Here is a 13,427-nt window from a genome sequence, read left to right on the forward strand (position 1 = left end):
AGCATGTCAGTTAGCAGTAATAATCTGATGAATAGTATGAGACCAGAGCGAAAATTGCTTTTATTATGGAAAAAAGTTATTATGCAGCATACACAGCTATTTCGCAGGTTGAACGTCCATTAACCAGCCCAAGAAAAAGGCTGTATGCATTATGCCATTATCATATTACTAAACACAAATATTCATCAGAATATTTCAAAGATATTACATGGATGAGTTAATAAACAATATCAATCTAGGAAGGTTCTCAAGAGCAATTGTTAATATTGCACCAAGCATGAACATTAGAATGAAAGCTAACAATATTTTTGCAATATACAGAGAGCTGATTCCCGGTTTTGAAACTCTCTTTGTTGGATGTGTGCCACCAGAACTCTGCAAAAATGTCAATAAAATATTTTAGTTACCAAGGGTCGTGCGAGGAAGAAAATGTCAACATACCAAGACAATGCAAAAAATTACACGACTTATATGCAAATACTGGGCTCAAGGTCAAGGAGCAGAAGTTTCCAAGATACTGAGCAAAAATTCAACCACATCGGTATGGCAGCCAAAAAATAATTACTAAAAGTAGAGATCCTTCTAAACCGACACTTCTGGTTGTACATGTTTCAGATTTTGTCATTTGGTACACTTACAACATACACACAAGGAAACAGTATTGACTACAGAAGCGATATGTAGGAAAATTAAGAAAATTAGCTTAAGAATGTATCATTGTGCAGCTTAACTCAGCTACAGGGTGCTAAGAAGAGAAGAGGAAGACCGAAAGTTACAGCTTGTTGAGTCTATGGAAAAGGTAAGAATGAACCTTGATTAAAAAATTACATCTTAAAGACATTAAATGAAAACAAATAAAATTACAACCAGACAACTGCAACAGAGCTTTACCATGGATTTCCACAGATAGGATTCTGATTTCATGTAGATTATTCATAGTTCTCTTCATTACTGTTAATTACCATTTAACCGTAGCACCAAGGTGAGAGCATTTCAATTAAAAGAAACCGAAAATCTATAACAACATAGTGCATAAGAGTTTAACATCAAATTACAAAAACAATGATGCAAACCAACTTATAAGAGTTTAACATCAAATTACAAAAACAATGATGCAAACCAACTTATAAGAGTTTAACATCAAATTACAAAAACAATGATGTAAAGCAACTTATGATAACATGGATAAGAATCAAGTCTAACTGGTGGTACAGTCCAAAAAGCTACAATATCATTAAGATTCTCATGTTCTATAAATTAGAACTTAAGAGGATAAATAAAATTGTCTAGGTTAAATGTTCTAAGGGACATGGAGAGTATATATACATATATATCCTGGGCGCTTAGTGGTATTTAGTAGTAAGAAATGTAAATTTACATGGACCTGGACATATCAGCTGAAGCATTCAAAAAGATCTAGTGGATTTGTATGTTTTAACAAAAATCTAATGATTGATATATCACCTTTCAACTTAGAATCTTGAAACCCTTAATTAAGAAAAACCAACTTGAAAAATAAATGGCAGATAACAATTGGATTCATACCTCTATCTGTGCCGGAATCCCTTCCCCTTTTGTAACACCTTCTTCAAGAAGGAAATAAAATCAGTCTAAGCAAACTTAAAAGTAATCAAACTATACATTCAACCAACAATAACATAAAAAGGGGGGAAAAAAATTTCAAGCTCAAAAAAATAAACTTTACCAGCATAATCTACTTCAGTAACTGTTTGCAACTTCCAGCCAGTGCCATAATCCACAAGAACGGCATCAGGGCCAAAATTGACCGGCTCCTCACCTTCTTTGACTGCTTCAATATGCAAAGCAAGAGGGCTCCCAAGATCCAACTTCCTATTGATCAAATTCACTGCAAAACTCGATTTTGTCCCAGCTGCATAGCGGGTTTTCTTACCGGAACTTCTGCATGTAACCTCCAGAAACTGGTTCAAATAATAAATTAACATCACCATGCAATCAATAGAACGTCCCACTAGCTATATCCATATGGCTAGTAAATGTACATCGGATTATTATTAGCTTGTGGTTGAATATTCATCTGAACAAAATGGACCCATATGTGATCAAAACAAATAAATAAATAAATAACAAAAAAATGCAGGAGCACGAACAGAAAATTTTACATTTTTCAAAAAAAAAAAATGAAAGAGATAAAGATAGAGAGGGAATCACAGGCGGAGGCAATGGAAGATTGGCTTTTGATGACTCTTCATCCGCCATTAGTGAATGGCTGCAACCGAATTGTGTTTTTCACTTCAAATATTATTGTTAGTATTAATAATTAATTAATTACACTTTTTCATTTTTCAATAGTAGTCCCCTTTGTCAACCCCGGGAGTTGTCTCGGGCTGGACCTTTCGATAGACCCCACAAATCCGGATAAATTTTGAAATAACATTTTGAGTAATATTATAGTTATAAATTCTTATATAAATTATTTGTATATAAATTGATGTGGTATGGTATAATTGGTTAAATAAAAAATAAAAAATAAAAACAATATATCATAGACCAAGTGTTATCTTCATTCAATTACTCATGTCATGTCACATCAATTTGTACAAAATAATTTTATTGTTACATCAGTGCTCAAATTTAAAAATTTGGGATGAAATTTTAGAATATGTAATCTGCACATGCAATGAGGATCCGAATTTGCCTCAACGGAATGTTATTTGAAATAGTTACAAATGAAATATAAAAGTTTGAATCTAATTTATAAACGAGGCTTAAAATTTCATTGGAACCTTGTTTACATCTAAGATTATATCCTAGTAAATCAAACACTCCCGAAATGATTTAATAATTCTATGCCATTGAAACATGAAATTTAATTAAGAGAGGCGTAAATTGCTAATTCTACATGCACTTTGAGACAATATGAAGAGCAAAGTCCCACCACTAAAGCAATTGATTCCCCATGGATCAGTGGTTCCCTTGTTTTTTTCTTCAAAAGGCTGGAGCTATGAACATGGATCCTCATTTAAAAATACTTTTGAAGCTTGCATTACTTTTAGGGAAAGACATCAGACAAACGAAGAAGATAGAATAACTCGTCAATAAACTATTTGAAAAGCCCAAGAAAGAAAGCTATATTGCCTGCATACATATACAACTATATTTTTCCTCTGGTTAAATGGCAAATAAAGCAGATTCATCCTTAAAAGTCTGGAAAATGGATGCCTTCAACAAGTGCTTGACAATGCATGTAAATTTAGCGGGTCTCCCAATCTTTCAACTTCTTGCTTCCTTTGGGTTTCGCTATAGGTGCATTCATCCCTGCCATTTTCGCATTGTACTTGGCCCGAAGAGGATCATTGTACGTCCACCTGAAGAATGCACAAAGATACAGTCAAAGATTGCAACGATTGTTAAGAAACAAAAATCAAAACTGAAACCAAATATGGTGACAAAATTACTCTTCCATTTTTCTATTCTTTACTGATGCTAAACAGAACATCACATATGTAAACCAAAACAGTGGCGAAAAAAACTTAAAAGGAAAATAGACCAAAATTACTAAGCATATCTACACATTCCAATGGAATTACAACATAATAAGGGCAGTTAACATATAAAAGGTTTAACATACTACTTCATGAAAATAAAGGAGCAAACATATTCACCAACTCTAGAAGGATTTGCTCCGTAGAATTGAAACACAAGTGAGAACAAGGAAAATAATTCATCAGCAATCAGAAAAATCAAAATTAACCGAGAATTATACAAGTTTTAGTACAATCAATATCAGCAAGATCCCTTGCCATTAAGAAAATCATTTCTTTCTGTTGATACAGAATTAAGTTTCTTTCGGATAAGGAAAAATCATTATTTCAGGGGAAAAAAAGTTTTAAGTATTTGTTAATTCATATCATGTATTTCAGCCAATAAAATGTTTTCGCAATCTTCAAGAAGTTATAAGCCAGCATAATCAGCAGCTAAAAGTTAACTATCTGGAAGCCTACACCAGTTTTATTCAATCGCAGAGCTGAAAACTAAAAGTAAATGCTTATTAAATCAAACAAGGCAGAATATCAACATTTGTCAAGTGGATGCTTAGAGTTAGTGAATAGGAGATGGAACCAAAGAAAAAATAAAATCCAAAAGAGAATTGAACTTACGGATTGTTCCAATCAGTGGTATCCTCATTGACAAGATGGGTCCATTTGGTCCTCCCGCTACGACCAAAGTGCTTGACCTGCATGACCTTGGGCAATATGGTCTTGTCCATCTTATCTTCTCCAGTGGGGGCAGAGAAATCTCGGTGGTAAATCTCATCAGTTCTAACAGTTGCAGCAGTATCAGCTGCATCTGATTGAAAGAAAGCACCCTTGTGGTAATATTTCTGCATAAACCTCCACTTCTGCTTTGGTGGTGGAGCAGGTTTTGGGTTCCTTCTCTCCCACTCCCTTCTCTCTTCCTCTGTCATGTTTCTCACCTTCTCAATTTCTTCCTTCTCCTTCAACATTGCCTCCTTGGCCTCCCGGTCCCTCTTGATCCTCGCAATCTCTCTCACCTTCCAAGCCTCATATTCCTCTGCCTCATTAACTTCATCATCAGTATCAACATCAGCAATATTAGCTTCCATTTCCAAATTCTTCTGAATTTCTTCATCTTTGCGGACCTCCTCAACCAGTATCTTCTTTGTTTCCACTTTCCTCTCCTCCAATTTCCTCTTGGCCAATTCTTCGAGTGCCTGTTCTTCAGCCTCAAGCCGCTCACGCTCCGCTATGGTATCTCTTTCCGACTTTGGCACAAACACAGGCTTCAACATTGCAATACCCATTTGTTCTTCTTCTGAGTCAGTCTCATACTCAGATTCCTCTTCCTCCTCTTCTTCTACTGCCTCCTCCTCTTCTTCTGGGAGAAGAGCAGCCTCCTCTTGCTCCCTCTGAAGCAACTTCTCTCTGATCCTTCTCCTCCTCTCCTCCAATGCTTCCTCATCCTCTTCCTCCATATCTAGTCCTTCTTGCCTCATTTCCTCTTCCTCGGTTGAAACAATCTCAGCTTGTCGAATACGTCTATGATCAGCTCTAATCTCATCTCGATTATCTATCCTACTCTCAGCCAAACGGCGTAACCTAGGATCATCCTTCCTGCCAATATCTGAATCTTCTTGCCTCGGAAAAGCTTTATCAAGGGCAGCTGCCCTTGACATCCTAATATCATTGTCCTCTTCGATATCATCTGCCCACTCAGGGGCTTTACCAGGCCAATACCTTTTTACCTTTGTTTGCCCGATTTTTCCTCTGAGCTTATCTCTAATGGCGATTATAGTATCACTAACACCAGCCGTGACCGACATTGTTGCAAGCAGTTCAAAACAAACTCACAGAAAAGGAAAAACCTCAAAGGCAAAAGACCAAACAAATCAAACCACCCTTCTGGGTCAAAACTTGAAAAGATTACAACTTCAAGTCCTATAGGCTTTACCTAAGCACCCTGAAACCAAAATAAAAATGATACTTAACAGGAATAAGCTTGAATTCATCACCAGCCGAGCTATAAAGTACAAAAAATAATAATAATAATTTACACTCGATATACGTGAAGCACTACTGACAAAAGTAAAGTTATATAAACATAAATAAAAAGTGAAGAAAACTGCACCAGTTCTAGAGCCCTCCGTTGTTTGAGCTTCAATCAATCGAGAAATGAAGAATACTGAAAATTGGAGGTTGGAAAAGAATAAAATAGAAAGGTGTTGTCGGTTTTTTTTTTCTTTTTTTAATACCCAGTGATGATGATGATCGGAAGATCGTACGGGTGAAATTGAATTGAAAATTAGGGTTTGTAAGTAAAAGTTAGGGTTCTGCTGCGATGGGATCGCAAGGAGTGGCAGAAAATTTTGCAACTGACGAAAAGAAGAACCGAGGAAAAAAGAAAGAAAGAGACGATTTTATATTTGCTGTGGTATTTATAGTATTATAAGTGTGTGGGGGAGCAGCAATTTAAGTAAAAAATAAAAATAAATTTTGCCTGATGGAAATTATATTTTACACGTGTTCTAGTAGAATTATCTACTAGAATTTGTTCTGTTAACTAAATATATTCGTATTATTTAAATTTATTATCTCAATTTTCATATTGCTAAAATTTAAATATATGTAACCGCTTATAAATCAAATATATACAACAAATCAAGTTAAAAAAATTTGTTCGTCTTGGTTAAGTTGAGCATGCAACTTTATGTATAGAAAATTTAATGAATTAGTTGTCGTGAAAAAAATTATAAATCTGAGATAAATTTTAACAATAAAAGCTTTAAAGCAATAAAATTATTAAAAACAGGTTTTTGTTTCATAATTTACGTGTCCAATCTATTAAGATACTGTGTAGTAATTGCTTGTTATTGATACGAGTTAAGAAGGACCCATAGACATGAGGGTCAAATGTGTTGCTAATTGTTGCCTTTAAAAGGCATCATTGGTAAAATGCTCAATTCTTTAAAAAGGCTATTACTAAAATTAGTTCAAGACCAATAAATAAAAGAAAAAAAAGGCTATATTTGACAATTAATCAGGTATTATAGAGTTAAATTGAAATAGAATTTAAATTTTGGTACTGGATTTATCGAGTAAACAGACTTGAGGGGAGCACTCTGGTGAGTCTTACTTATTTATTCAAAAGAAATCAAAACTAAACAAAAGAAGAAAAATGCCAAAAGCAATCATATGTCAAAAAGATATAAATTTAAAGATTCCTTGACATCTATCTCAGTTAAACAAAATTAGTCCACCAACAGAGATGAAAAAACACTTTTCACAGGACATTTAGGAGAGACTAATGAACACTAAAACCGAGTAGAATGAAATTAACTTGCTCCGACACAAATGTGATGCTAAGCTGTCTTCAGCCAAATGTTGCGACAAGGAAACCCTTGTAAATACTCATGAACTTGGCCACGAATGCTGCAAAAATTTATCACCAGCAGCACCGTTAGAGAGCTTATTTGATTCATCTCAAAAGCAATATATACCAGATCATCTATCTAAATTTTTACTACAACTAGTGAATTTCTAGTTCAGTAAATAAAGCATCGATGAGATCGGGAGGAGTTGTGTTTTGACAAAAGAAACATTCAAGCTCAAGAGGAGGGATCATGCCCACAAAAGGAAAATTTCAAGCCTGTGAAGTTCAATTATAATGCTGTCAATTGGTGGTCACACAGTACTTGGTAGCAGTAGATTATATCATGATAGTCTCCAGAAAGATGAAGTACCTTCAAGGTGAAATATGGCTTTATTTCCACGACGCATCTTATGTTCCTGCAAAAACATAATAAGCTAAGACCCAAGTAAAGATTACAAAATAAAGCCAGAGAGAACATTATTATCCCTGGTGAGAACCAAGAAGCTAGGCCTAGATAACTCAGAGAAAAGTCACTACGGCTACTTTTGAAGCGCCACTGCCATTCACTTTCCAGCAATTTTGAGTACTTCTATAAAAGGGGTGCTAACCACAAGCACTACTGGTGAGACCAGGATACCAACATCCCAACTAGATATCTAAACTTTTGAATAAATCTAGCTCATGCATGTAATCAGCCTAATATTAAGTCAAATAATGACATGATTGACTTGCTGAGTTTTCCTTTATTCTTTTTCTTCTGTTTTGGAATTTTTTGGTAGTGTTTAGGTAAGAAGTAGGTACCCAAATTGAGATAAAAAGATAAAGGTTCTTCATTTAAGTATGCAGCACATAACGACTCTTCATTCATCAGCTATGCAGGGCAACAGGATCAGAGTTGGCACGAATCAGAGGAGGTTGGATGTAGGCAGCTTGAGCAGAGCACTCCAGTGGAGAAGGAAAATCAACAAGAGGAACAATGAATAGGATTTGAAAACTGATACTCACATAATATGCAGCCCAGTGACAGACCTCATGCTTTATTTCAGCATCCAACCTCTTCAATAATTCATATAGCAGCCTCTGCAAAAACAAGTAGTAAATGAATATTCCATCAAGCTGGGGTGACAACGCCAAGACCAACATCGAATGGTTGTCTTTACCTTCAATACAACCACTGGAGGAACACAATTTAGAAGCAGTTCATACAACTTCCCTCGAACCTGAAACAGCCTAAAGCAAATAGAAAGTTTGTTGATGATAAGACATATAACAGGATGAACAAAAAGACATTATGCAATTTCATTTTATCAAAATCTGAAAAGGTAGACAACTGACTTTTTGACTGAAAAATCTGGATCTCAAATATCCTGATAGGTTCTGTAAAAATATTTAATCATATAAATCTCCACAATTCTGTCTGGAGAAAATTTCATGTACAACCATGGGATTTGGGCCGTTAACAAGTAATTCTCTTTTCAGTTTTAAGTTAAGACCATGGCCACCAGAGGCAGCAAGTCACAGAATGATCTTAAATCTCCATACTGTTTGATTTATATGATCACTAAGATGAGAATAATAAGCAACTTAAATTTCAAAATGCTTGATGATCAGGATCATTGCTTTAAGGCAAAAATGAAAGAACGATCTATTATCTTGTGGCCATCTAGTTTGTGGACATCCAACACTGCAAGTACCATAAAATTTTTGGGCATCTGCTTAGTTTGGAAGTTCCTTAGAGGTTTAAAGTCATCATTAAGATTATCATAAGAAAATTCTGAAATATGTTGAAGCAAATTTTATAGTACAGAGGAGGATACATATAGTCTTGACAAAAGACGTTATCCTTAAGTAAACATAATTACTAATGATAAGTAAAATAGAGAATTAATCTTCTAGATAACTTAAATGGTCACAATTATCAAAGAGCCAATATGCTATTAGAACATTGAAGCAAAGTCAGAAGCATGAAATTAAACCTTTTTGGGCTCTGCTCCTGCATTATGTCCGATGCTATTTCAAAAACAAATTCCTCCCAGTCCATAGCAGGTATTGCTTGATTGTCTTTAAAAGGATACCTTTAGTCACAGCATGGTGCAAATATATCAGGAACAATACAATTCTATACTTTGAAACAGAGCAATGGAGAGAAGGGGACGAACTGTAGAGAACTTCACTAATTTACAGAAGGCATTGTAAATCTTAACTGTTGGACACGGCAAGTTTCAAATGACAATATAGCCCTCCTTAAACTCCGATTCGATTTTTCTGCTAAACGAGTGGCAAATCCAGATGGAAGTTGCAGTCCCTCTTTCTTTGCAATAAACTCCAGTACCTTAACAATCTGGCATAAGGAATTTTAAAGATACATTATATGGCATAACAGAAATAACATTGACAGTCTCAGCCAAAAAGCCTTCTAGTATTTCACAAAACTGGGCACATGATCAAAGAATTCCAGGGAACAAGATTGTTGCATAAATTGTCAACTTGGCAGCTTTGTTATATATTCTCTCCAATGTGTGCAAGCCATTTACTATGATCATACATCTCTTTCAATTTATTTTATAAAGGTTTTCTCTACTTAAACTGGCATGTCAACCTCAGCAGATTTTACCCTGACCATTTTTTTTTTTTTTTTTTTTTTTGGGGGGGGGGGGGGGGGGGGGGGAGAGAGAACAAAAAATGGACATACCATCCAACCAAATGATGTTTTGAATTTTAGTTTAACTTATAGTAAATATATTGGTTAATATTCAAAGTGCTGGATGCCATGTGTCATGACATCTTCCAAACAGACATTTCAGAATATGGTGTTTCAAAACAAGTATAAAGCAGATAACAGAACTTCCCACCTGTTCTTCTGTTGGTGAATTGATTCGTATATTCAAGCAACGAGACCGGATTGCTTCAGTGACTTTTGAAGAACTGTTGCAGCATAAAATTAGTCGGCAAGAAGCACTATATTTCTCCATTGTTCTCCGAAGAGAATGCTGGGCTTCCCTAGAAAGCTTGTCAACCTCGTTCAGTACTAACACTAAAATTGGACAAGAACGCACAATCAGGATCATAAACTCAAAGATAAAGCAACAGCATCAGCAAAGAGCAACCAATTGTTTGCAATAATTACCCCAGTTGCTTCTTAAAGTTTTGTGGCACTGCTAGACCAGTTAAATATTTTCATCCAATAGAAAAATAACAAGATTATAGTGAAAGAAGAAAGACCAAAGAAAACTCACGAATCAGTCATTAATTTATACAAAAAATAAAAAATGAAAATTAAAAATGAGGATGGACAGGTAAACATATTAACCGTCATGAGCCAAACCAGAATTCATGAAATTGAAAGAATAAAGGTCCAATAATGAAATACTCAAAAAGAATATAAATATGTATTGTATTCACTGCTTGTCAATAGATCTATTCTCAGGCATCTTTTAGTTATAATATTTTCAATGGGAATTCCTCCCACACGATAAAATATATAACAGTAATTGTTATCATCATCATCATCTGGAAAGGATGTTCACTCATAAATTATAGCATAACAAATCATTCAAAAAAAATTACCTTTGAATCCTCTTTTCCCTTTTGTGTCAATAGGTCTATTCTTAGCCATCTCTTTAATTACCTCTTGAACTACATATCTGTCCTGAAAGCCTGCATCACTAGGACTCAATTCCACATGATTTGCACTTGACAATGTGGTCAGCTCCAGGTCAATATTTCTACTCCCAGCCTGAAACAAAATAAATTTCAAAACAAATCAGCAGAGAGAAAATAGCACTTAAGTTATTAAGGAAACAAAAATGAAACATCAAATAAACAAGGTGGAGCTTACATCAATTTTCCATGTCTTGTTTTCCACTTTCACCTGCAATCAAAATACAAAATTTTCTTGGAGTTCTCACACTAGAAATTCATAAAACAACAACACGTAGTGTAGTTACAGGCAAAAATCACAAAAACTAAAAAAATAGAAGAAATCAAATCCCCTTTATATATAAGTTGTAATTTTGTGGTCAAATCCATGTATAAATTTTCTTTTTTAACATTAAATTTATTTTCTTTCATGATGTTTTTTCTGTAAACAAACAGGATTTAAACCCACTTGTTAAATCATCAATTATCAGTAAATTAGTCATCTTGAACTGAAAAAAAAAAAATTGTTCCTTTCACCTCTCCCAGGAAAAAATATATATATATATCTCACAAACCCATAATTTCTTATTGCATAAAAATAAGAAATACAGATAGAGAAACCTTTTCAGCGCCAGGGCCGAAAACTTGACGGAGCAAGGCCATGATTAGGGTTTTCTTGCCAGACCCAGGTGGGCCATAGAAGAGTAAGTGCGGGCAATCTTGTTCTGTCACCTAAAGTTTACAGATACAAAATTAAAAACCCTAGAATTGAATTACAGAAAGCATGCAATTGATATGAGTAAATAACGTATGTAATAATGGAGGGGTGAATAAAAAAGAAAGAGAGGGGTGTACGAGTTTCTTGAGATTTTGGGCGATGTCTTGATGGACGATAACTTGGTCTAGGGTTTTGGGTCTGTACTTGTCTACCCACAACATCTTCTTCTTCTTTCTGCTGAGTTCAGGGATTGAGTCGCTCGCTCTCTCACTCACTCGGAGAGAAAGCAAAGCCAAGGCAGAAGTGGCGGGAAAGATGAGGTAATTGCAGCAGATACACCTTGATACTTTCAAAATTATCTCAATACCCTAAAATCAGAATTTACCAAAATTTTCATCAATACCCTCTAAAAACTCACACGAAACTACTAAACTATCCTTATCTTAAAACACTTACACACCTCAAACATAACATGGCTCAAACAAGGGGTTTTTAATTAAATACCCTTTAATAGTTTCAAAATTATTTAAATACCACCTCCCTTTTTTATTTTTATGGATACCCTAACAAATGTGAGTAAAGTCTGAAATATCCTTAATGAATGCATCAAATTCACTTAATTTTATTGTCTTCATATTTCTTTCACCCAAATTTCTTCTTGCTGCTGAAATTCTCTTAAAATCTCCTACAATTTCTCTAAATCTCTCATAACTTCTTATACAAATACAATTATATATTCATTTCTTTAACACCAACTCTTTCTTTAACTGAAATAAGGTGCATTACTCATTAAACAACCCAATAAAGTATGTTAATGTTGTTGGGTTTTAAGTTTTTTAATTTTTAGGAAAATTTAGAAATTTTCCTCACATTATAATGTTTTATTTTCACCATTTTTTCTCATATGTAGAAATATATGCAATATAGATCGTTTAATTAATTTTTTCAGCAATATAATTTATTTATGGCGAAAATGTTTCACGTCATGCATTCCTTTTGATACAGTGTACGTCATGTAATTAGTTATGTAGGTCGTGTAAGCAATATAGTCGTTTAAGTTGTGTAAGTAATATAGTCGTGTAAGTCGTGTAGTTCATGTAAGTAATATAGTCATGTAGGTCGTGTAAGTCATATAAGTAATGTAATTGTGTAGGTCGTGTAGTTACTTGTATATGAAATTTGATATTATTGTTTTTATTATATCATCAGATATGGTTTTGGTACGTATGCTTATTCTCTTCAATGGTGAATGGATTGAACAAAATGACGAGTATGGGTTCAAAAGTTCCAATGCTAAAGGGATAATGATACCACGATCGACAACATATGCCGAATTGGTGGAGAAGATAGCTCAAGTTATTGATATAGATACTTCAGAATTCGAAATCACAATGAAATTCACGCTTAAGACATCTGATCGTATGCCACCAGTTACAATTCAAACCAATGATGATGTGAAATTTTTTTAGATTCCAATTTAATTTCACTTCTTTTTTTTAATAATTTTTGTTGACATTTTGTGACACTAAATCATGTGTTCATAAATTGCAGCAAAAAAACTAAATTTGCATATCCGACAGTTTAAGAAATAATTAGATTAACTAGTATAAATAAACAAAGTTATCAGTGCACAAATTTTTCAATATTTGAATAGGATACACTAATGAACATCGCAATTAAACATATTATAGCCATTTAAAAAGCTTTTTTTGATCTTTAAAGTTCTTTCTTCCTCTGCCTAAGCATACGTGAGGAATGCCTACATATAATTAATTCATGAAATCAATTAAGAAAAAAAATATCAACTATAGGAAATTAATGTAATGTTATACACATAAGAATACTATTTACAGTGACCAAAGTGTTTCACTCATAACTAGACATACCATGACTTACTATGACTTATAATTGGAAATTAAGGATCTCTCCAAGTAGTGACATTCCACAAGGCAAAGGCATCTGTATTATTCCAATTTATTGTGAGACTAATTAAACTAAATGTAATGTGTATATTCTATTGACAAGAAACAAAAAATTAAATTACAGAACACACCTGGAGAGATGATGAACTTTTTACTCCTCAATCTAGAATTAAAGGTCGTGTAATCGTGTAATACATGAAGGTCGTGTAATCGTGCAATACATGAAGGTCGTGTAATCGTGCAATACATGAAGGTCGTGTAATACACAACCTTTAATA

At 34.1% G+C, this 13,427-nt stretch overlaps 3 protein-coding genes across 5 annotated transcripts; all 3 read right to left on the reverse strand.

Annotated features, from left to right (window-relative positions):
- Nucleotides 1-115: 115 nt before the first annotated feature.
- Nucleotides 116-2,353, reverse strand: LOC102614261 (uncharacterized). Of its 3 annotated transcripts, none has more exons than XM_006479114.4 (4): nucleotides 2,191-2,353; nucleotides 1,706-1,940; nucleotides 1,546-1,583; nucleotides 116-375 (listed from the first exon to the last, which is right to left on the reverse strand). In XM_006479114.4, exons 1-4 carry the CDS (start codon nucleotides 2,236-2,238, stop codon nucleotides 205-207), a joined length of 492 nt encoding a protein of 163 aa, XP_006479177.2. In that variant the 5' UTR covers nucleotides 2,239-2,353; the 3' UTR covers nucleotides 116-204. The 3 variants fall into 3 exon arrangements, with proteins under 3 accessions (XP_006479177.2, XP_006479176.2, XP_006479178.2); XM_006479113.4 differs by having other exon boundaries at nucleotides 1,546-1,586; XM_006479115.4 differs by having other exon boundaries at nucleotides 1,546-1,586; nucleotides 1,706-2,056; nucleotides 2,191-2,297.
- A 644-nt stretch (nucleotides 2,354-2,997) lies between these two features.
- On the reverse strand, nucleotides 2,998-5,901 carry LOC102615147 (uncharacterized). The gene is made up of 3 exons (XM_006479117.4): nucleotides 5,629-5,901; nucleotides 4,140-5,460; nucleotides 2,998-3,347 (listed from the first exon to the last, which is right to left on the reverse strand). Exons 2-3 carry the CDS (start codon nucleotides 5,321-5,323, stop codon nucleotides 3,233-3,235), a joined length of 1,299 nt encoding a protein of 432 aa, XP_006479180.2. The 5' UTR covers nucleotides 5,324-5,460; nucleotides 5,629-5,901; the 3' UTR covers nucleotides 2,998-3,232.
- Nucleotides 5,902-6,691: 790 nt separating this feature from the next.
- Nucleotides 6,692-11,585, reverse strand: LOC102615422 (replication factor C subunit 3). The gene is made up of 11 exons (XM_006479118.4): nucleotides 11,365-11,585; nucleotides 11,131-11,241; nucleotides 10,709-10,741; nucleotides 10,438-10,606; nucleotides 9,723-9,904; nucleotides 9,075-9,211; nucleotides 8,847-8,945; nucleotides 8,031-8,100; nucleotides 7,876-7,950; nucleotides 7,241-7,286; nucleotides 6,692-6,929 (listed from the first exon to the last, which is right to left on the reverse strand). Exons 1-11 carry the CDS (start codon nucleotides 11,446-11,448, stop codon nucleotides 6,871-6,873), a joined length of 1,065 nt encoding a protein of 354 aa, XP_006479181.2. The 5' UTR covers nucleotides 11,449-11,585; the 3' UTR covers nucleotides 6,692-6,870.
- Between the last annotated feature and the right edge of the window lie 1,842 nt (nucleotides 11,586-13,427).

Source organism: Citrus sinensis, chromosome 3, assembly GCF_022201045.2.
Source record: "Citrus sinensis cultivar Valencia sweet orange chromosome 3, DVS_A1.0, whole genome shotgun sequence".
NCBI classification, from domain to species: domain Eukaryota; kingdom Viridiplantae; phylum Streptophyta; class Magnoliopsida; order Sapindales; family Rutaceae; genus Citrus; species Citrus sinensis.

Bases quoted from the DNA above. Each gene is read 5' to 3' on its own strand.
- LOC102615147 (XM_006479117.4), bottom strand. From the start codon at position 5,323: ATGTCGGTCACGGCTGGTGTTAGTGATACTATAATCGCCATTAGAGAT. The intron at 3,348-4,139 runs GTAAGTTCAATT...TGCATTCTTCAG, and splicing joins ACCACTGATTGGAACAATCC to GTGGACGTACAATGATCCTC.
- LOC102615422 (XM_006479118.4), bottom strand. From the start codon at position 11,448: ATGTTGTGGGTAGACAAGTACAGACCCAAAACCCTAGACCAAGTTATC. The intron at 9,212-9,722 runs GTGGGAAGTTCT...TCCTTATGCCAG, and splicing joins ATTCACCAACAGAAGAACAG to ATTGTTAAGGTACTGGAGTT. The intron at 7,951-8,030 runs GTAAAGACAACC...TTGTTTTTGCAG, and splicing joins CTCCAGTGGTTGTATTGAAG to AGGCTGCTATATGAATTATT.
- LOC102614261 (XM_006479113.4), bottom strand. From the start codon at position 2,238: ATGGCGGATGAAGAGTCATCAAAAGCCAATCTTCCATTGCCTCCGCCT. The intron at 1,941-2,190 runs GTGATTCCCTCT...TATTTGAACCAG, and splicing joins ATCTTCCATTGCCTCCGCCT to TTTCTGGAGGTTACATGCAG. The intron at 1,587-1,705 runs GTAAAGTTTATT...TCCTTCTTGAAG, and splicing joins TACTGAAGTAGATTATGCTG to AAGGTGTTACAAAAGGGGAA.